Source organism: Diadema setosum, chromosome 19, assembly GCF_964275005.1.
Source record: "Diadema setosum chromosome 19, eeDiaSeto1, whole genome shotgun sequence".
NCBI classification, from domain to species: domain Eukaryota; kingdom Metazoa; phylum Echinodermata; class Echinoidea; order Diadematoida; family Diadematidae; genus Diadema; species Diadema setosum.
Window position 1 is genome coordinate 12,679,850 of NC_092703.1, and position 22,031 is coordinate 12,701,880.

The 22,031-nt window shown below is 39.5% G+C and overlaps 1 protein-coding gene across 1 annotated transcript in view; it reads left to right on the forward strand.

Moving 5' to 3' along the window:
• The first annotated feature begins 4,804 nt into the window (after positions 1-4,804).
• The window catches only part of LOC140242586 (forkhead box protein O1-like), a 142,396-nt gene continuing 125,169 nt past the window's right edge, over positions 4,805-22,031 (forward strand). The window contains exon 1 of the mRNA XM_072322336.1: positions 4,805-5,343. Within this exon, the coding sequence (XP_072178437.1) occupies positions 4,918-5,343 (426 nt within the window). The 5' untranslated portion in view covers positions 4,805-4,917. The remainder of the gene's footprint in view (positions 5,344-22,031) is intronic.

The window sequence follows — 22,031 nt, forward strand, 5'->3', positions numbered from 1 at the left end:
ATGAAGGCGAAGACATAGTGATTTATAACGCTATCCCCACAGCAATACCCACTTCAAACATTGTTTAATATGAACTTTATATTGTAATGTGATGTGCATGATGTACAGAAAATATAGAGTTTTTTTTTGTTTTGTTTTGTTTTGTTTTGTTTTGTTTTGTTTTTTTTTTTTTTTTTTGCTTGCTTGCTTGCTTGCTTGCTTGCTTGTTTTTGGTAGAGCAGTGCCATCCAAAAGTGTGAATACGTTTTTGTTTTACTATCTTTTTTTTTCTTCTTCTTCTCAGTCCATTTGGGGAGAGAAGCAGAATATTCCTTCAGCCCCCACCCCCTTCATCCTGAAAATGAATCGACGTCCCTCTTCCCATAAAGTCGGTCCCTCACTTTCACCATTTCTTCCGTTAAAAAGTGTGAAACAGAATGTTATTTCTTCAAATAATTTCAAAATAAGAATCCGTCAGATCATGTATTTCGTGTAGGATTTGAGACTGCAATGTGGCATTGTATATGGCATAATTGCGTTTGAAAAGAAAAATTGTAAATTTCCAGATTTTGTGTACAAACTATAAGGCAAGTTATATGAAACGACGACATCATGAACTCATTCATTTGCACAATCAAATTGACTGTTCAAGAATCGTTTTGTGGAAATTGGCGAAATTTCACAATCTTATATCTGCCATAGCTTTTATCTGACTTTATTCACATTTTCAGTATTGTGCAAGTAGGGCCTACAACTATACTATTTCTTTTCAGACTATTGACTTTCAACTGATCCTGAAATCCCCCTCTAAAGTCAAGCTCTGAAAGTCTCCCATCGTTTTCCAATATCAAAATTCTGTGATTTCTTATATTGGCCTACCTATAATATACAAATACATAATTTCTTTGAATAAATTGCACATTTCGCCAGCCGCAGAATATACTGCACTGCAAGAGCTCCCTTGCATAATGCTATTTTGCTGCACTCTCCTAGATAATAATAATAAAAAAGTAAATTGATGATTAAAATCTGGCCTAAAGCACTGTGAGACGCCATTCAATACTTCATCGGGCTTTGCGAATATTCTAACCCAAAGAGAAATTTACATCACTTGATACTCTCTTCTCGTGTTTATACTCTGTTGATGCAGAGGGGCACACCCCATTCTCTCTTTACCCCCCCCCCCCCCTTATAGAGTGGGACATAGGAACCACTCCATAGATTGTACTATGATACCAAGGAGCTTGAAGATCCTTGGCCTGCACTGAGAGAAGTCATATCATAATTATATTGGGTGGTTTTCCAAATACTTATAAGGTGGATATACCCTGTTCTCGTTCTTACAGGAGGGGAAAATGGAAGACGATGTGCAAATCGATCTATAGCTGTCGCCTATATCAATGTCACAGGACTGCCTAGGTCTGAATTGTTTTCCGCAATGTCGGAGGGCAGTCATGGATTGGTCACAGGCTTACTCGTCAAGGTCGATGGATCGCATGCTCAAATCACTGCACGGAAATCAGACGAGCAGAGCGAAAAAACGCAAAGAAAAAACAACAAACTTATCAGCTCAAAACGTAATACAAAACAAAGCTTTCAGAATCTTGAACATAAGTAATTGCATATAATAAATATGAAGACTAAAATAAATTCACTTAGGTTTTAGATCGAATTATGTATAGTGCGATTAAAAGTATGGTCAATGTAGGCCGAAGTGTCTAATGTACGATAAGTGTCGTTATTGTGTTGACGTGTATAATTCGTCAATTACTTTTTGCATTTTATTTTAGTATCGCTTTGTAAGTTGTTGACATTTCTGGTCGTCTTTTTGCAATTTTGACTATTTTGTTACTGCTGTATCTCAGCAGCTCAGGTAAAATTTACTCTACACATTTCTGCGTCTAAGACCGAACCAAAAAGAGGCTCTCCTGTGGTTACTATAGTATAGTGGCTAGTCTGTTGTCCTCATTCTTGACAACGCAGTTATAAACCTTGTCAGGCTGCTTGAATCAGAAAAAAATATATATATCAGTGAATCTTTATTTTGTGTGTGTGCGTGCATATGTGCGTGTTGTGTGTGTGTGTGTGTGCGTGTGTGTGTGTGTGTGTGTGTGTGCGTGTGTGTGTGTGGGTGTGTATGTGTGTATAGGATGTGTGTATGAACAGAGCGTAGGTCAGACAGGGTGGGGCGGGGGGTGTTGGAAAATCAAGTTGCGACCGTCTCGGGACACGTAAACAACTTTTGCGGTCATGATTACGTAACTGAACAATAGGGGGCCGCTCCCATGAGCTGAACTATTGTTCGCCATGAGGTTACGGGAGGCTCGCACTTCTAGCGCCTATTTCGCGCGCTTGGATACCTCTTGGAAACCTACCGTGTAACTGCTTCCCGCTTAGCAAGTACAAGGAGGAGAGCTATAGTGATTAGGATAAGACTAATACCGCTCCCCAAACAAGTCATGGAGTGTTAGCTTCTCTGAATGAGATCCGACTATTACGTAAGACCGCTAGATGACCACATGAAATCGTGTTTGGCTGCTTTACATTGAAGTAGTAGTGAGATAAAAGGGGAAGCGGCGGATGGTATCTTCAGAAATCAGTCACAGCTCATCACTCTGATCGAGAGTTTCTTGCTCAACGTTGCCAAGGTTACGTGAATCACGGGGTTTACCAACCTTCATCCCATATTGCGCATTGGCCTTACCATCGGTACTACAAAACAATGATCAGTCAAAGCGTGTGCAAATGCGAAACCACTCACGTTGTCGACAAAATTACGTGCGACGAGTCAGAGACAAAAACAAAACAAAAACAGCATGGAAAACAAAACAAAACAAATTAAAAAAAAAACGCGCGCACACAGCACATTCGCACAGACGGTATCGTATGTTCGCTTCGCGTATACTGTAATATTTTGGCAGGTTACTCATTAAAAATAGTAGAGCATCAAGAAAGTTTATTAGAGACAGATTCGTCGTTATACACTTATTCCAAATAGTCTGCATGCTGGAGCATGGAGGCAGATATTTACCTTTAACCAGAATACATCTGTATAATTGTAATGATGAGCTTTTCAGATGAATGGCCATTATATTTCCACATTACACTGACAACTATACGGGCCCATCATTATATACGGTACTCTGAGAATACTCGCGCGCAGTTTTCCGAAGTGTCGTCATATCTCTCCAACTCGTAAATAGCGAGAGAAAAAAATTACGAGAGGTAGGCCTATTCCCTGGGGGTTCCAATAATGAAAAACCTCAAACCTAAAGAAACAAGGAGAGAATTGGGGGGGGGGGGAGAAATCAAACAGCAATGTCAAATCTTATAGGTTTGGTGATGATAAGGTACAAAAATTGAAAACATTTCAAGCAGGCCTAATTATCCAGTAATACAATTAGATGGGCTACATTGTATTATCAATATCATAGTCAGTCATTGATATCAAGTACACAATGAGCTGTCATCGGGAATAAGGATTTAAAAAAAATAAAGAAAATCCAAGAGCTCCTTGAGTTTGTATTTGCAAAATTCTCATCATACGATTGCTGATTTTTTTTTTATTGTTAAAATCCCGTTCAATTCCTTTGGATATTAAGTTTTTTTAATCTGTATGATTAGACCTGCCATGTTAATTTAAAATGCTCTCTCTCTCTCTTTCTTTCTCTCTCTCTCTCTCTCTCTCTCTCTCTCTATATATATATATATATATATATATATATATATACCTAAAAACGTGTTTGCTAATGTTTTGTACATTGGTAGCATTCGGTGAGAGAACTATTACTAGTCGTAAACAGCAGAGTCGCAACTGTAAAGGCTGCACAAAAATGAAATCAAACGAAGATTAAGAGTGTGTATAGATGTGCGTACTTCTTATCAACGATTTATTTTTCCTTTAAATTTGAAACTTTAATACCCCTCACGGATAGGTCTAGCCCTTACCAAATTATATTTTCTTGGTATTAGTTTCACCTGTATTTTTGCTCTGTTTTGCCAACATTCCAACAGAATCCTTTTGAGGTCAGTTCTCTTCATTTCTTATGTTTTAACGACTTAGTACCCGATGGAGTATTTTATTCGAACAGACCCATAATCAGAAACATTGCACAAAATGCTTATCAAAAATGATGTCTTGTCGCCCTCTGTTGGGACTTTTATGGCGGTACGATGTGACATTCAGTGTTGCGTGTTGCACAGACTATTTGCCTGTCACCTACTGACTCCATGTGAAATACCGCCACACTGCACACACAGGATAGCTGCCCAGGCATACATCCGTACATTCGTGTGTGTGTGTGTGTGTGCTCCGCATGCTGGCATACAGAAGTGCGTAGGTTTCCCTCTCTTGTATAAAATCGTGAGTGCGTGTGTATGTCGTGTGTGTACACCGTATTATGGTATATATCGCAGTTAGCAATTCGTGACGTTGGGAGATACCGACGCGTTCTAAGCCCATTTTCGTCGTCTCGCATATCGACACTCGTGCGTCGCGTCACCCGTCCACAACAACCCTTTTCCCGCATTCACATTGGTCACTCTCAACACTAAAATACTGCGCGGAGCCTTTTACTCAACACGTCCTATATGCATGCTATGCGCACACTACGTACGATAGCCGTGTCGCGATCGCAAAGGTACCCTCGTCGCTCTCGTAGTGTGGCAGTGCAGTGTGTGCATGCTTCTTCCACTATCAAATCGCACACTATTGTCAGTGTGCAGGAAAGCTACCTACCTGTCCGTTCACAGTGAACTAACTGCACGCTTAGGATAGGATAATTGGTGCAGTCTGCATGTTGTGACATCGATGTGAAGCTACGTGTACGGCGTTCAGCTATGTCATTCTAGGAAACAACTCCAATAATTTGCGGATAATACTGGTGATCCTGCAACCTCTGGCATTATATTGGATAACCTTTTGGGAATTACATCATCATGGCTGATTTTGATCCCGATTTCGAGCCCCAACCCCGACCACGATCGTGTACTTGGCCGTTACGACGGCCAGACTTCCTTGATTCCAAAAGTGAACAGCCAGCCGCTGCTGCTGCTGCAGCCGCTCCTGCCGCGGCAGACCCCCATGGTGCTCCTGCTGTAGTTACAGAAGAATCTCCAGATGCTAAGTCAGTGCTACCTTTAGAAGGAGGAGAAAATCGTGAATTGTCAACTCCATCATCTCAAAGAAGGAATGGATCGCGGAGGAATGCTTGGGGAAATCTGTCATACGCAGATTTGATAACCAAAGCTATCCAGAGCGCCCCTGACCAGCGATTAACCCTATCTCAAATATACGACTGGATGGTCAAAAATGTCCACTTTTTCAAGGACAAAGGAGATAGTAACAGTTCAGCAGGTTGGAAGGTGAGTGTCACTGAAATGTACAGTAATGTCTAAATCATCACATACAACTGTATACAAGAACTGCCATGGCCGGATTGTGTGTTTTCTGACCGGATTTTTGAGGAAGTTTCATGCCGAACTTTCTCGCCTATGTCAATCGGCGCGGCGCAGTGTGTAGGTTCTACGGGCGTTGCGGAAGGCTACTTCCATCCGGACGCTCTTTTTTTCTTTCTCTCTCTCTCTCCCTCTAACGTTACCCCTCTCCTGTGGCCGTGAAGGCTGGTGGTACAGTGTACTTCCGCACTTTACCCATGTAGAATGTGCTACCTACTTTCACGTTCGTCACCTAGCCTCTTCCACATATTTGCTGAAATATCTTAGAGATAGAGCTGCATCATGGTTCACTTGTCCAGTATATTTCTACTAATTTGTCCAGTATATTTCTACTAATTCTAGGTCTACGTTTGTTAACACTCAGGCCGGCTACATAGTCATTTTGAGAGTATACGAGTAGGCCCCTTGATACTAAGATAGCTATGTTGAAGATCATTGATTAACAGACATTTATACAAGAACAGAAGAAAAAGAAGGAATGTTAAGTATCAGTTTGATGGTGGACTCCATGCATAAATACTGCATAAATACTGTATAAAAAGCTGTTATTTTCGCGAATGAATTTTACAAATCACTGCTTGACCGCGAATTCAACAACACCACAAAAATGTCAGCATGCCAAAATGTCGCCTTGCCTGCCCCTGGGCAAATAGGATACAAGACTAGTGCACTACCAATATAGGCCTTAAAAAAAAGCCTCAGTGTCAAATTGTGAAAACAATATCTCACGAAAATGTCTGTGACCTCACCATTCCCAGAAATATTTGTATGCGAAAATATTCTAAACAGCTTATACAGGTCTATACAGAATGTACAAGTCAAAGATCTGTAGCTGTGTAGTAAAGTAGGAGATATCTTTTCCTGCTTTATATCCAGAACAATTGGCAAGTAGATTTTCTGTGATGATCGATATTTGGGAAAATCTTTGGAAAACAGGCTGTTTGTTTTAAATAAGCACAATCTAAACAAGAAATATTTTGTGATCAGTCAATTATTATTATTATTATTTTGTTTTATTTATACAGGGTGGCCCCAGCAGTATGGTAGTCAAGTACTGTTTTCCAAACTACTGTTTTCAATTAAATTAGAAATTGGTATTCTAAATTTACAATGTATGTGAAATCATTGGTAATCCCCAAAGAAAAAGACAATTTAGGAAATGAATACAAGCATTTGATACTCATTTTCTGTTGATCAAAATGCTAAAATTTCTGAATAGGCATGCCTTTTGAATATCATTTGTTACATTCATATGTGATATCATATATTGTGAGCATCATGCTCTCCTCAAAAAAAAAAAAGAATAGAAAAAAGAATGTCAATGCATTGTTGAAAAAAAAAAAAGATTGTCAGACTGCCCCCAATAAGTACATAGTGATGTGTTGTTTCAGTTTCTGTCACATTTCTGTCTGCTGCAATGGTTAGCATGTGTTCTTTACAGGAAACTGTCACTCACAAACATGTGTTCTGTTCCACTGTGGTGTTAAAGGCATAATTTACCATTTGCAGATGAAACAAAAACCCAGCTCTAGTGCTGCAAAATAGTTCTAGAATGTGAGTTAGGGATAAAAACAACAATATAATCGATGTTAAGTATTGTTAAATACACAAAATGTGAACAATTGTTATAATAAAAATTTTCCCAGACTAAACCGTTTACAGTTATGGTTTATTGAGAAAATACTGATATCTCAGACTTCATTGAAAAAAAAAAAAATGAATATGGTAGGATGTTTTGTGATACAGCAGACCTACACATATGCATCAAATGGGGCATCCTGAACATTTTTGAAATCACTGCTCCCAAAGGTAAACTGGACCTTTAAAGCTGTTTGATCTGTGAACATGATACTATTGCTCTGTGCAAATGTCATTTGTTATACAACCTGTATGATAATACATAGCATGCATGCACTGCATGTTCTGCCACAAAATACAGTACAAGCAGAATAGTTATTAAAAAGATCATGACAGTTTACATCCATCTAATCTTTATGTATGTAGGACAAGGCTTGTCTTGTTTGAAATTCATAATGTAGTGAATGTGTAATCTTTACCTTCACACTGTAAGTACATTACATGTAATTTGTTGTATGTTTCCCATTCCAAAGTTTGTTGTGCCAGCAGGTAGGCCCATGCGCACAGTGAAATTTACAAAACTTCACATCACATTTACACTAAAGATGCCAGCAACTTTGTAGAGATCCCATATCCATGCAGGAAATAGTTCTAAAGACCTCATCAAATGAAGTTTTGGCAACATAAAAAGATAAGACATACTATTTTTGTTGATTCTTTTTTTCTCTCTGCTACACTGTATGGGCTGTAGCCCTACCTCTAGTCTGTCAGGTCATGATGTGATGCCCGTACATGGACATTGAACACATAAACTATAGAGGTTACTGTGACCTTTGATTTCAACTTAAGCTTGAGTTGCTGGCAGTTTGGTGAACATAGTAAAGAGGCAGCTTAGCCATCTGTGCAAGGAATGAGGTCAACTACTGTATACTGTTGTGTGCACAATTCACCTAGAAGTGTCACATTCAATCTCTACCCCAAACCATGTGTAAAGCCAACATGTAACTTCATTCCGATACAGATGCTTGCCTGCAACAGCTTTTCCAGAAAAAAAAAAAAAATAGTATTGAGTTACAGAACATGCATGTTTTCACCAGTCTAAGAATAAAGGAGTCGATTAACCGATTTATCTACTTTTACAAGAATATTGATGACCGTCAGTTGAGATGAAATACTTGTAACTGAATGTGATATGATTTTGACTTTCACAGAGAGCTGTAAACAGCCTACCTCTTGGGTAGATTGCTGCTTCAGAGCAGCAGAACAGCAGAGTGGAGAAAATACAGGAAAGATACTGGCACAATCATGGCAAGCCCAAACCATAGGATTACATACGTACTTGTAATCTGAGGTCTAGAGGAATGACATTGTACGTTGTACCATGTTTGGCTGTTGTGTAAGCATAATTTGAGCCAGTATTGTATATCATTTGTTGAGAGGTGTACTTGTACATGTACACTGTATGCACAGGTGTAGCCCAGTGAACATTCTAATTCGTGTTTTATTGTCAATATCCATTAGTTGAAAGCCTACAGGACTTACTCTCTCCAGTCAATAACAACAACAAGAACAAGCTTTTATTTGTGAGGATATCTAATGCTTTGAAAAGCACAGTATTTGGGACATTTTATGTAATATGTATGCAGTTGATTAATACGTGATGATATAATGCACTACATATAATTATGTAGAAGCCAATTGATTTTTAAGAGTACATGCACAATGTAGGTCAAATGGTGGCTGACTGCTACAGAATACAGTTGGAGGTTTACATACTGATTTCTCAATGATTATTCTATAGTAACAATAGTCTCTGTGTGTTTCGTAACATTTTGTGAAGTATGCACAGTGTGTGTGACCCATTGCTGGCTTTGTTTGTTGTTGTTTTTTCTCTCTGTCTATACATATGTACATGTAGGCCTACATATTATGTACAATTGTATGTGGTGCTTTTATACCGACATAGAATGCTTTGTGATCACAGACCCCTACCTTGACACTGTAGTAAGTGATCCACAATAAACAAGTGCAATTCCAATTACTTCTTCAGGTCAGTGTTGTTCAAATTCTGACACCTCTGTTTTTAATTTAGTTATCAATGTTTAAAAAAAAAGGTGTTGTGCAGTATGCAGGTACAGTTTACATGTAAAATCATTAATTTGTGATTATTTCAACCAACAAGTATGAGTTAAAAAAAAAAAATCAACAAACAAAGTATCTGGTACAAATAGTGTCACTTTTTCTCAGCTAACTACCTGTCAGAGATTGTAGCCTCACTTGAGTTGATTGTTGATCAAGTCCAAAAGGATGGCGCTACATCATGCACTGAGGTGTAATCGTGACTGTTAGTGTTAGCAATTTCCATCATTCCATAACTCTTTAGCCATGATGAGGTCGTTGCAATTTAGTGGCTCAGAAGTGCTGTTGAACATGCTGCCAGTACAGGCGTGGATGTCCTTGCACGCAGTGAGCACATTGAATCGACTATGTACAAGCAAAAGGGTGTATGCACTTTGCCGGTATTCAGACACTTCAATTTTCCTTTTCATTTACTAATTTGTACATTCTACATGCACAGTGGTATGCACATGTTTCCCAAATTTTACATGAATGCCATGACAGTGAAATCCACTGTATTTTGCATACATTGTACATTGCATTTGTTTTGCTTTGGTTTGTTTTGCCTAAGTTGGTATAGCCATAAAATATGGAAATCATACACACTTGTACATGTGTATTTTTATGTTACACTTTATTTTTTATGGCAGATTACATTTAGGCCCTCATTGACAGATACCAATTAGTAAAAGATTTAAAAACATTTGCCCGTTTTCTTATAATTCATGGAATCTCCTGCTTCTGCTGATACGAATTGTAGCATATGAACTTGCCTCAAGATCTGTACATTTTTGTACCTTCTCACTTATTTTTATCTTAATAAAACTCCCGCTCTCTATTGAAACACTGATAAGTTACTTTCCTTTCATTACCAACAACAACAACAAATATTTTACATTTCTTTAGAGATGACAGCAGTGTTCTTGTTATCAGCTACATTGTATAATGGAAACAAAATGCAACACAAATCCCAACAATGTATACGTTTAGCTGACATTGTGTAGTAGCAGTTTGTACACACCATGTCAGCATGCCATTTTAATTATGAGCAGCATCACGGAGGATGGCCACTGCTACATGTACCATGCACTACAGCAGGCTCCACTTTCCCTTTAACTCAGTCCCTTTATCTACATCATGCCTCGGCACTCGTGAGCTGTAATGACCTTTCCACGACCATGTGACGTAGGTAGAATTAAAGGAGATCTCCGTGATAAGATATTGCCGTCGCTCCAGCGGGGGAGCGGTGACGAGGCAGCGGGATGCCAGGCCTTGCGATCGGCCGGCCCCGTGTGTGCACTGGCTTCTCCCCGAGCCCCTCTCCCAGATACCCCCAGTGGTAAATGGGAGATAAGTGTGATTAATGTACGCATCACGATTGTGCAGTTGAGTTGATGAAGGAGGGCACGATGAAAATTTGATGATGCATACCAGCGTCGGGTGGCTGGTGTCTGCTTGAGGGAGAAAGAGCGGGAGAGACGTGTGAGGAAGTGCCGTTGAATGACTGTGGGGGGACATGATTTCGATCTTGCTCTGCCTGTTTTAACACTGATTGGTTGGGAGATTATAAAACAGGGTTAATGTTGTGTTCTTTCCCATACATCATTATAATTCTTGTACCACACATGGGTGTGCCGTGTTAGAATTGAATGCTGAACTCGTAAGAATTCCACAAAGAACAGGCGCGTGAAGACAGTTTTGTAGGAGGACGATATTGATATGTGTAGAATTTTGTCATTTGAATTTATACTACTAAATAATTATTTCAGTGACCATTATGCCAATAACTGTCTTGCCTTGTGCTACAATATATGAGATATTCTGAATTGTATTTTAAAAACAAGTGAAGGTAAAACTTGGTTAAGAGTTGTCTTTTAGTTTCTGTGGAGAGGAGAGACTTGTCAAAACTGCTGCTAACCTCAATTGCTCTGTAATTTATTGTTTGAGTGGCCGTTAAATTGCATTTTGTGAGATAGGGCATACTGATTGTAAAATTGTCTGACAGTCTGAAGGAAAATTGGCTGTTCACATTTTCCATGTGTGTGAGTGTCATTTTTTTTTTAAAGCGGTCATATGGTATCTGCCAACAAAAGGAGTATGGATCTACAAAGTAAGTGATATAAATGCAACATGTATCTAGTATTTTGCATGTAATCGACAGGTTATGTAATTTCCTGCACATTGTGGAGTCATCAGTATCATACATGTACGGTAGCAGAACTTTTGTTTGACTGCTGTTTGTCACAGACATGTACAGTAGTAGTATTACCATGGAACTACCTGTACTGTGGCTCCATACCCTGAAGTACGATGTGGGACACATCTGCAGCCTACAAATAGTTTTGTATACATTTGTATGTATGATGTGAAGGACATGCTGAGTAGCATGTGGAAGAAATTGTGACCACTTAAAAAAAGCTTCAAATGATTAATCCTATTGTGTGTTCACTAGTGCATGTTGCAGCCATGGGTACAAAGAGAAGGAAAAGGAAAGTGGAAAAGGGGTGGGGTGGACATTATGAAAAAAAGAAAGAAAGAAAGAAGGATTTGTCCAGGGGGAAAAATAGTCTCTGGGAATACTAGTATACTGCAGGTAGCCACACTGAGTGAGAGGAGAGCACAGGAATGCAGCACATTGAAAGCAGGCACTGATACAATGTAGGGGACCAGCAAATCAGGGTGATCCCCAAAAAGAGCGTTGCTGCCCATTTACAGCAGCACAGCTCAGTGCCCCCACAATAGGTCCATCATACCTGGCCTCCCAGCCCAATTTGCATGTGAAAAGGTGTTCTGCCCCCAATTGCTGCCAGACTGCCGAGACTGGTTCTTGACGTCAGCCTGTGCCACCACTTCCCCCACTTCAAACCCCCACATCGAATCTTGGGGGGGGGGGGGGGGGAATGGAAAAAAAAAAGCTTAGAGGAGTGCCCGCAAATGGAAGAAATGTATGATGATAAAAGTCCCATTGCCGTGAATTGTTCTCTCCATCACAAGTGGAGCTGGTTTTCACCGAGTGAGTTCACGCGGACAGAGGCCCTTTAATGCCCCGCTGCGCGGTGGGCTGACGTCATGCTGGCGTCTTAGTAGGGCATGCCGTGCCACCGAACTGTGTAATCGCTGAATTGTGAATATTTTAGGGCATCCTGTGACGTTGAGATTTCGCCTGAATGCGCTGTGTTCGTGCCATGCTTTCCAACAGTTTCATACTCCCCGGGGACTAATGAAAAATTCTCTGCCATTAATTAGTCGATGATCCCATGAGTGTCTTGCCATATTGCTGACTAAACTTCCTCTCGCAATGATACACATCCCGCATTGTTAATTCATAATTACCAGCACATTTCTTTAAACGTGGCGCCCTACTGCTCATTGCACACACGTTGCTGTTGACACGTGAATTACACAATATCTGTCTTTGCTTAGTAGAGCAATGTTGCATCTAGACAGGTCTGTTATATCTGTGTACATGTAACTGAAAATAGATAATGGCGTGTGCAATTTTTTACAATAAATATTGAAGATACACTGGTTATAAAATGAACTTGAGATTAAATTACTTGTTGCTTTGAGAGCTGTAAGTCAAGCCAAATTGTTCTTCAGTCCCATCAAAACAATGTTTTTATGTGCGTCATTCCGTAACCATTAGATATATTGGAGGAGGCATTGCATGGCATGTGTGCAACGGTATAAAGAGCAAACAGGCTACAGACAGATGAAAGGCATGTTTCTTTAATATTTAGTAAACAAAATATAATTGTGCTTGTCTGTTCTTTTTGGCCTACTGCAGATGGTTTTCAGCCAGTATTATGATAAACATTGTGTACATTCTACTTGCTGTATCTGTGTGTTTAATTAAATGTTTCTTGCTCAGTCCTCCTACCTGAAGAAAACTTGTTTTTATGTTCATTCATGTTTTTTTGTTGCTAAACTGATGTTAGTTGCTGAATTTGCACACATACACATGTACATATTGTACAGCACACATTTGTACATGTAATGATGGTTGTTCAAATAAGGAAATGTTTTCTTCGATGTAAAACTTCATTGATAACTGATAAATTTCTGGTGTCTAGACTGCTGATCATAGATCATTGTCATATACAGATTACATGCTACCTTATGATCCACAATAGATTTTGCTCTTCTTAATATGATTTGATGTTATCCGTGTCTCTCTCCACACCCTCTTACCAACAACAAACAGAACACATACTATAGTACAGTAGGTACTGTACTCAAACCCTAACTCACTGAAAACAGCAATGCTGCTTCACCTGTGAGGACTCTGTATTGTACACCCTGGTGCTTTCTAATAACTTTATTTTTGTCCCCTCTATTTCCCTCTCTCCTTCTCTCCAACCCCACCCTGGCCTCCGAAATTATGTGTCACCAGTGACCTCTGCCCTCCGTCACTCAGTTCCACATTCTCTCTCAAGCTTTGTAACAGTCAGTCGGGGGCACACAGGCCACGAGAGAGAGCCCCTTCCATGAGTTCCAGTGGCAATACAGAACCCTCTGTGTAGATGTTGCTTGCAGTACTACAGGTGTAGGGCACAGAAGCTGCAGTGTACTGAAACTCTCGCTGGCTGTGCTTGGAACGCTGTACATGTACACAGGGTCTGCGTGTTCGTGCATTCACACAATGTATAGAGACGCACAGTCCAATGTGTGCTCAGTGTAAATGGGCAAGGCCTGTGGTTACCCCCACTGAGTGCTGTGGTTCTCTCTCATGCTGAAAGTTACAGAAAAGTTGTCCTGACTGCAAATAAGATTTCAGCATTCTGTGGTTTTTAGTGGGTAGGCATTATACCTATCAAATTCATGTCAACTGAGTATTCCACTGTAAAGATTCAACATTGCATATGATATTGTCCTAAGGATACTCCAGTATTCAAGTGCGTTCATAAAAGGGAAGATAATTTGTTAACTTCACTGTCATTGTCAGAGGTTATAGGTGATTACATCCGTCCTATTGTGTCTGCCTTTTATCAATTACTGCTGTCAGTATCAGATTAAACAACGCCTGTATAGCACGGTCTATTGTGTCAGAAAAAGGCCTCTTCCAACTTGTGCACAGAGCTGATCCTCTTACAACTCTACTGGTAATTACTAGACGGGTATCCTGTTATCATTGTCAAGGACATGTGCAGCTACATGCATATCAGAGTAGGGAAAATCCACTTAGAAATACCATGTGATCATTGGCTATCCTCCCCCAACCCCATACCATTGTCATTCCTCCCTACCAATGCCCTTTAATCCCCACCAGTAACACCAAACCATCTTTCCTCTTTTAGCGCCTTTCCTATTCATTCTAAGCTCCCCTCTCCCCCTACCCCACCCCAAATGCTGTTGGGAAAAAGTCTAGTAAATAATGAAAAAAGAATATTAGAGTTGTTGGAGTAGTACCTATGGGGTAAATTCTCAACAATGAGGAATTGATCACTATAACTGTAATATTCATTGACCTTTGTATTTCCCTGAAAGTCTACACGTAGCTTCTTCTTGTGTCTTCCAATGGCTTTCCACGATTACTTCTCACTTCTGTTGCGCACAAGGAGAACCATTGATATCATTTTCTGCATTCAAGTGCCCCTCCACATCTGTACTTGTGATGTAGCAAATAAACAAGCAACATACTGTCATAATTATAGAAAACCCCCTGAGGCTGAAGTGTATCTCTTCTCTTGAAATTACAGTACATGTTGAGATAATGGTCCTGCTGCAAAGTGTGTATTGATAACCTGTCAATGAAACTGATCTCTTCTACAATATTTTGGATGAATGTGCATCATTTGATGAAATTTTTGGCACAGCACATATTGAGAGAGGTGCAGAACCCCATTGTCAATTTGAGTGGGTTATTCTGCCAAAAAAAGAAAGAGAGAGAGAAAAAAAAACAGAAGAAGATTGAGATGGTAGATCTGGCAATTTTTTTAGATTTCATTTTCAAATGCGAGGCACTTTGAAGAAGGATTAGTTTCAGGAATTGTAAAGATTATCAGTGGTGCAGTATAGATTACACCTTCACATTGTCATACATTTAGGGAGACATCGTCCCAGTTTCATGCTCTCAGTGCAGCCCACCGTATACAAATGTACTCACAGTTGGCAGTATAATGGTATTAAAGGGATCGTACAGTTTTGGTTGAGACCTAATTTTAGGTGTCTAGCATTTTTTGGTGAGATGATGAGAAATCTCTTAGGAAATATGAAAGAGCATGTAATTCTATGAGGAATTCAATGTTTATTTGATGAAAATTGGTTTTGAAATGGCTGAGATATCCCAAAAACAACGATTCTAATAAAGTGTGGGTCCAATGAAGTGTGGGACCCACACTTTATTATGATCGCTTTGTTTTACTTTGTTTTTGAATGTTTCAGTCATTCCAAACCTGATTTTCATCATTATATAAACTTTGAATTCCTGTTAAAATGGTATGCTCTGTACTATATCATAAGTGTTTTCTTGGTATCTCACAAAAAGTTAAAAGCCCAATTCTCATCTCCACCAATACTGTACCATCCCTTCAAGCATCTTTTTTTTTTCCTTCTTCAGTTGAGTTAGTGTAATTTAAATCAGAATTTCTGTCCATATCAGATTATTTGATACTGTCGGTACACTCGGTCCAAGAAGGCTAGCGATGATGAATGCATTTTAGTGGATGAGATTGTTGAAGTATGAGTTATGAACTTTTGTAAGGCTGGGTGTACAAGTTGTATGGATATAAGACATAATTTATGCTTTGTATGGGTATTTAATGGCTATTGAGAGGAATGATTACATTGTCAGAAAAACAATACTTTGTAGATGAAACAAGGAAGGAAGTGTACTTTGCCTGAATCAGATTTGCCGTTGTCACATTTGATTATGTTACTCAAACCAAGAAAAGGAGGATTTACAACATGTATGAAAAGAAAGAGTTTCAGGTTGACGTTTCCAAGTTACTCCTGCAAAGATGTCTTTCCAGCCCTGTTTTGTTTCTGTGGATGTATTTTTATTAAAGCTCTGTGTTTGTTTTGCTAGCACTTCTCATTGGCAGACCTTTTTCTCCCCTTTCTTTCCTTCTTTCCACCATTGAATTTATGTGTTTTCTTGGTCTCTAAAGAAGGGGAAAAAAGCAGGGAAGATGTAAAGTGAGATGCATGCTCGCCCCCACAAGCCCCTTGGTGAGCGTTGGTCTGTAGCAATGAATGTAAAGTGAAAGGTGAAGCAGAGTTCACTCATTTCCAGGATAATCCTCAGTTGAGAGTTGACTATGTCTGGGAGAGGAGGTTCTGGTAGTTTTTGGTGAGAAAACGCAGCAGAGGAAGAGGTGAAGTCGCCATGGCACATGATTTTCATCCACTGCAACAAGTGCAGGGGAGAGATTCTGAGATTTAGGCCAGCTTCCATGGAAAAGAAACATGTGCCAGGAGGGCTTGGGCTGAACATCACATCATGGTCTGCATCTTCTTGCACTGGTGGCAGTGACTGGCAGTCAGAACAGTTGGAATGGGAGACTTGTCTCATGTAATGAAATGTTTACCTTTCATGCTTGAGAGATACCAGTGGCACCAATGATGCAGGGCCTATATAACCCCCCCCCCCCCCCCATTTATGGGAAATCAGACTGACATGTCGAAACAATAGGGACTTCTTTGGAGTCACTACACGGAACAATCAGACTTTATCAAATTCAGACAATAACCTTTCCCATAAGGGATAATGGCATTGTACCTTTCATTCTGTTATCTAAAGGCACCCGTATACCTCACCAGTCCTAGAACATCACATCCTACTACACATACGCATGGGACACATGCATCTTACATTTCTTTTTACAAAGAAATGTGTACCCTCACATACAATTTTAATGAAAATATTCAAAGTAGACTCTGCAAAAGTTTAGATAACCTAGGCATTTTGTCCCTTGAGTATCTTTCCTCCGTCATCATGCAGAAGTTGTTTACAATCTCTGCAATTTAGAGGTGTTTTGCCTCAAACAGAACCTGAGGCTGGCTTTAGAACCCATCTGTGATATTCCACGCACCCCAAAGTGCTGCGGATTTTTGTCCACGCTCAGGGATCACGGCTATAATTGCGCCATTCGGAAACGATGCGGTAACAGATAGCACAGTCCAGTCTACTGAGAGAATGGATGTATTGCTGAATCCATTTGCTGTGCCAAAAAAAAAAAAAAAACAGGAAAAAAAGAAAATGTGTATATAATGCATAACCTGTGGTGAGTTTTAAGGCTTAGAACTCTCGACCACAAATCCTATCTCATTCTCACTTTTTTTCTTTTTTTTTAACAATATGAAAGTCTGCTCTAATGAAATCAATGACTCCCTCTCAGGTAAAGAGAGTGAATCTGAAAATCCCCGTGTGGTTGTGGTGTGGAAAATTTGTCCCAATCGATCCATGAGAAACTGGCTTGTAGTGGATGCAAGTAGTAGGCGTACGCTTTATTCTTTTGAAATACTTTCGTAATTTTGTATGGTTGTGTGGAAATGTGAAGAATCATCAGGACATGCACCTTTCTTCGGAATCAGTGTAATGTGGACAAAGTGGTACTGTAAAAGTGGATATTTTCGCGCGACTAATTTTTCGCGCTAGGCTGGGTCAGAAGAGTTTCGCGTGTTTTTAATTCCGCGGAATCAAGACATCACGCACAGGAACGTATGGCAAGCAAAAATATTCGCGTGTTTTTATTTTCGCACTAGTTTCTGGTTGCGCGAAATGCGCGAAAATTTCAACACCGCGAAAATTTCCACTTTTACAGTATACTGCTGTCTTTACTATCCTGTGACTGGTCTTCAGAAAGATATGTGTGATATTGAAGGGAAAAAAACTGCTTTGGGTTTATACAAGAGTTTTTACTTACGGTATTGCCCAATATTTACAGCAAGGTTAACTCTGAATGCTTGAAGAATTTTTTCTGTGCGATGCAATAACTTCAAAGATAATGGGATTTATAGTGTGTTTGTCAGAGAAATTTGGAATTGGGAGGGGGGGGGGGGGGGACCGAACAAATTATGCCTTTAACATAGCCCATCCATGTCCAAAGTGTATATCACAGCATGCACCTCAAAAGAGAGTTTTGTACTGTCAATGGATAAATTGCCCCCCCCCCCCAAAAAAAAAAAAAAAAGAAAAAGAAAAAAAAAAGAGTGGTTTTGAAAGAAGGGAGTAAAATTAGATGATGTATGTAGATCTGTGAAAAGAACGCCAGGTTTTAAGAATGGTACAACCTGTAGGTCGGTAAATAGTAGAAAAGTCTATTACTCATCATATAATGGTATCATAAAATGTGCTGGCTGCCCATCTAACCATGTAATCACGATCAGAATGTTTCCTTTGCTATCTTTGATGGCACTAGAGACTGACATTGTAGTGATCACATTGTCCAATCACTGTCCAATTCTTTTTCCTTCAGGATGCTGCAAAATGCATTCGTGAATGCTTGCTTTTAGAACTTTCCCTCCCCCCCCCCCCTTTCCCCTGTGAGGACTGTGGCTCCCCCTCAGGAGAACAATGTTCTGCAACAAGACAATTTCTTGAACTGTAGGAATATTCCCCCACCCCCCATAAAATAAAACAAAAACAAAAACAAAACTACATGTACAGCTGTATTTCTGTTGTGTTGCAAGCATGTTTGGTGTAGGGATTGAATGTTACTGTGATGGGTTTATTTCGATTGTCGATGCCAAGGAAGAAGGAAGGCCGTTCCACAGAATAATGTGCCAGCAAATATCTGTATTTACCTCCCGGATTACGACAGCAAACCAAGTGACATCTCTCCAAGGAAAGCATTATTGTTCAAGACGGTCTTCAAAGGCAGAGAATAACATCGCCTCGGTGCACGTAGGCGTGTTGTTATCTGTTGTTCAAAACTCTTTCTTTTTTCTTCTTTTTTTCTTTGCTCTCATCTTTCATACCATCTGAAGGCTGGCTAAAAGTAAAAAACAAAACAAAAAGTTTCATCCACACAGCGGAAGACAGTGGAACTTTCCCCTTTTCTTACTGCAGGGTCTGAGGATGTGAATGCTTTGCTCACGTCATGGGATACTATAAATGTCTCCCCACAAAATGTGCCTAAACACGTCGTGGAGATGTTTTGAACGTACAAAGTAGCCTTCTTTTTCCCTGCAACTTACTACATGTAGGCACAAACAGAATGACTGAATAGTTTTTTAGCAAAGACGCTTTGCTTCTGGATTTGTCACCTTTCATGGCACATAACTTTCATATTTCCCTCTTTTTCTGAGATTTGTCAGTCCTTGGGTATTGCACAAGGTTTGAAAATCCAAACTACAAATGATTGTTATTTGAGTTGCTATTATTACCCACAAAGAGGCTGTCATTGGGGCTATCAATTGAATTTTTGGATAAGACCTAGTACACTTTTTTACATGCTTTTTGGGGACCAGTACCCCCGCCGGTATGCTATGTAGAAGCATGAGTTTCACAGTGGTTCCTACTCATTCAGGAGAAATGCAGAATCAAAAACATCAAGAGAAATACACCTGCAATACACACTACTGTGAATATTATCAAACTGAGCAAGACAAGGCATACACATAACTTAATATTTTCTGTAAAATTCCTTTCGATTGAGAAAGTGACTATTAAAAGATCATCTCTATGGATTTCAAAAGTGTACTGGCCTTAAACTATATACTGACAAACTTTGTACTCTTGCTGTGCAAAATATTTGTAAACATACAATGTATGACATCATCTTATGATATTAAAGTAAACTCAGTAATTTGCAATGTGGTACATTGTTGAACTGCAATTTACTGTGACCAAAAAGACTCAGGTTTTTTTTTTTAATGATACAACAATAGTGATATACAGTGTATTCTGAATATAAGTACAATTGTATAGTCTATTGTATGTACCTACACTAATACGGTATGTATTGTAGTACTGTTTACATGTAATTCCATAGATCTCTCGTCAGTTGTATTTCTGTACTGTATTAAACTGTATCCCTCTTTTCTTTTTCCTCATGCACATATCATTCATACGCACACATACTTGCATGTACACACATTTCATCACACACACACACACACACACACACATTCCCTCTCCCTCTCCCTCTGTATCCCTCTGTGGTATGCATGGACGTATGATATACAATCGGCCGCATAACCTCAACCCAGGGCCAGGAAATGAGTTGTCATCCGAAACGTGCTGAACTACGGTCGTGTCATATCCCCTTCTCCTGGTGGCAAGACACACTGAGTTAAAAAGACAGGACGAATTAGTGGTGGGCTTCCGCCAGAGGAACACTTCATCAGACATACATTGTAAAGCTCCCCAGACTCTTTCCCCCCTTCCCAAACCTCTCCCATACCCCACAAATTACAGTACGTGGGACCGGGAAGCATTGTGGATGTCAAACACAAGTGTTAGCACAGTCTGCTGCATTATTTTTGTTAGTCAACAAAGTTCCTCTACAAACATGCAGGAATAAAAATGTAATAATTTACTTCAAATGAAATGAGATGAATGTTTCATTGAAATATTTGTGAACGTTATAGTTTCACAGCTGGATCTTTGTACAAAATTTTTCTGGTGACAGACAACAAAATGCAATGGTTGGTGTAGCAAATTTGCTTTCAGTGAGTGTGGCTGACTTGCAAGAGATGAGAAACAAGAAATTCATGACAGAAATGCAAATTATGTAAAAATGTTATTGAAATCATCTTTTTTTGCTTACAGTACAAACAACAGATATAGTTACCTTTTCACTATGTCAGTGATATCTATACCAAGATGTGTGCAATACACAAGTATGGATCTTAGTAACAGCTTGTGTGATCTAACGTAACTCTTGGCTAGAATTTCAGTGGAAAACCCTGATCTCTATCCTTTATAGCAGACAGTCGAGTACAAGTCCAGGGGGTATCCCTCTCTGATCCATTATAAGGAGATGCGTTAATTCACCTGTTGTGTCAACTTTCCTGCAGGAGTGTTTTGATAAAGCATGATGCCTGCCAACATCATTCCTATGATGCACATTGTAGGTTTGGTATCAATTCTTTGGCAGGAATTGAGGATATGAAACTTCCTACATGTAGATGTACATGTAGGTAGGATTGCTAAAATATGAATGTGTATCTTAAGATAAATATAAAAAAAAAAAACTTAAATGTTCCATGATGAAAAAAAAAAATACTTCCACTTATCAGCTGATTGATACACCATGTCCGTACAGTGTACAGTATGTATGTTCAAGACCTCGTGACAGAATTCTGTTAGTTTACTTTTTGAGTTGGAAACCAGGGTCTTATTTAGATAGTGATGTTAAAAAAAAATTTGCATACCCACAATGGACTTTGAGATCAATGGCATCAAGTATACAACTACAACTGCATGCTGTCTGTACCTGGAAATGCATTCTTCGGGAATACATGTCACACCACAAATACCAGTAATTGTGAACTGTTCCTGCCCAGTTTGGTTTGCCCAGGTTAAAAATGTCATGTGGCCATTTAATTTCCTCCCCCCCCCCCCCCCTCTTTAACTCTGGCTGTTTCAAGTTTGTGTTTTGTTTTGTTTTGTTTTGTTTTGTTTTGTTTTGTTTTGTTTTGCTTTGTTTTGTTGTTATGGGATGTTTTTTTTTTTTGGGGGGGGGGGTTCATTGTTCACAGGAACATGTGATCTTTCCTTATCACATTTACATTCTGTTTTCCAAAAAGCGATATTACTGGCCCCTTTGACACTATGTGATTGTGCAGGTACTTTGTAGTTATCTCTCATGTTGATTTAATTCATGCCCCTTGATGAGGTGTTATAACAAGATTTCAGTAAGGCCATGTCATACACTCATGTGGTCCTTTGCTAGAAACTACATGAAGGCCTGCATGCAATATGTATCCAAACAGAGATTGAAACCCACGAT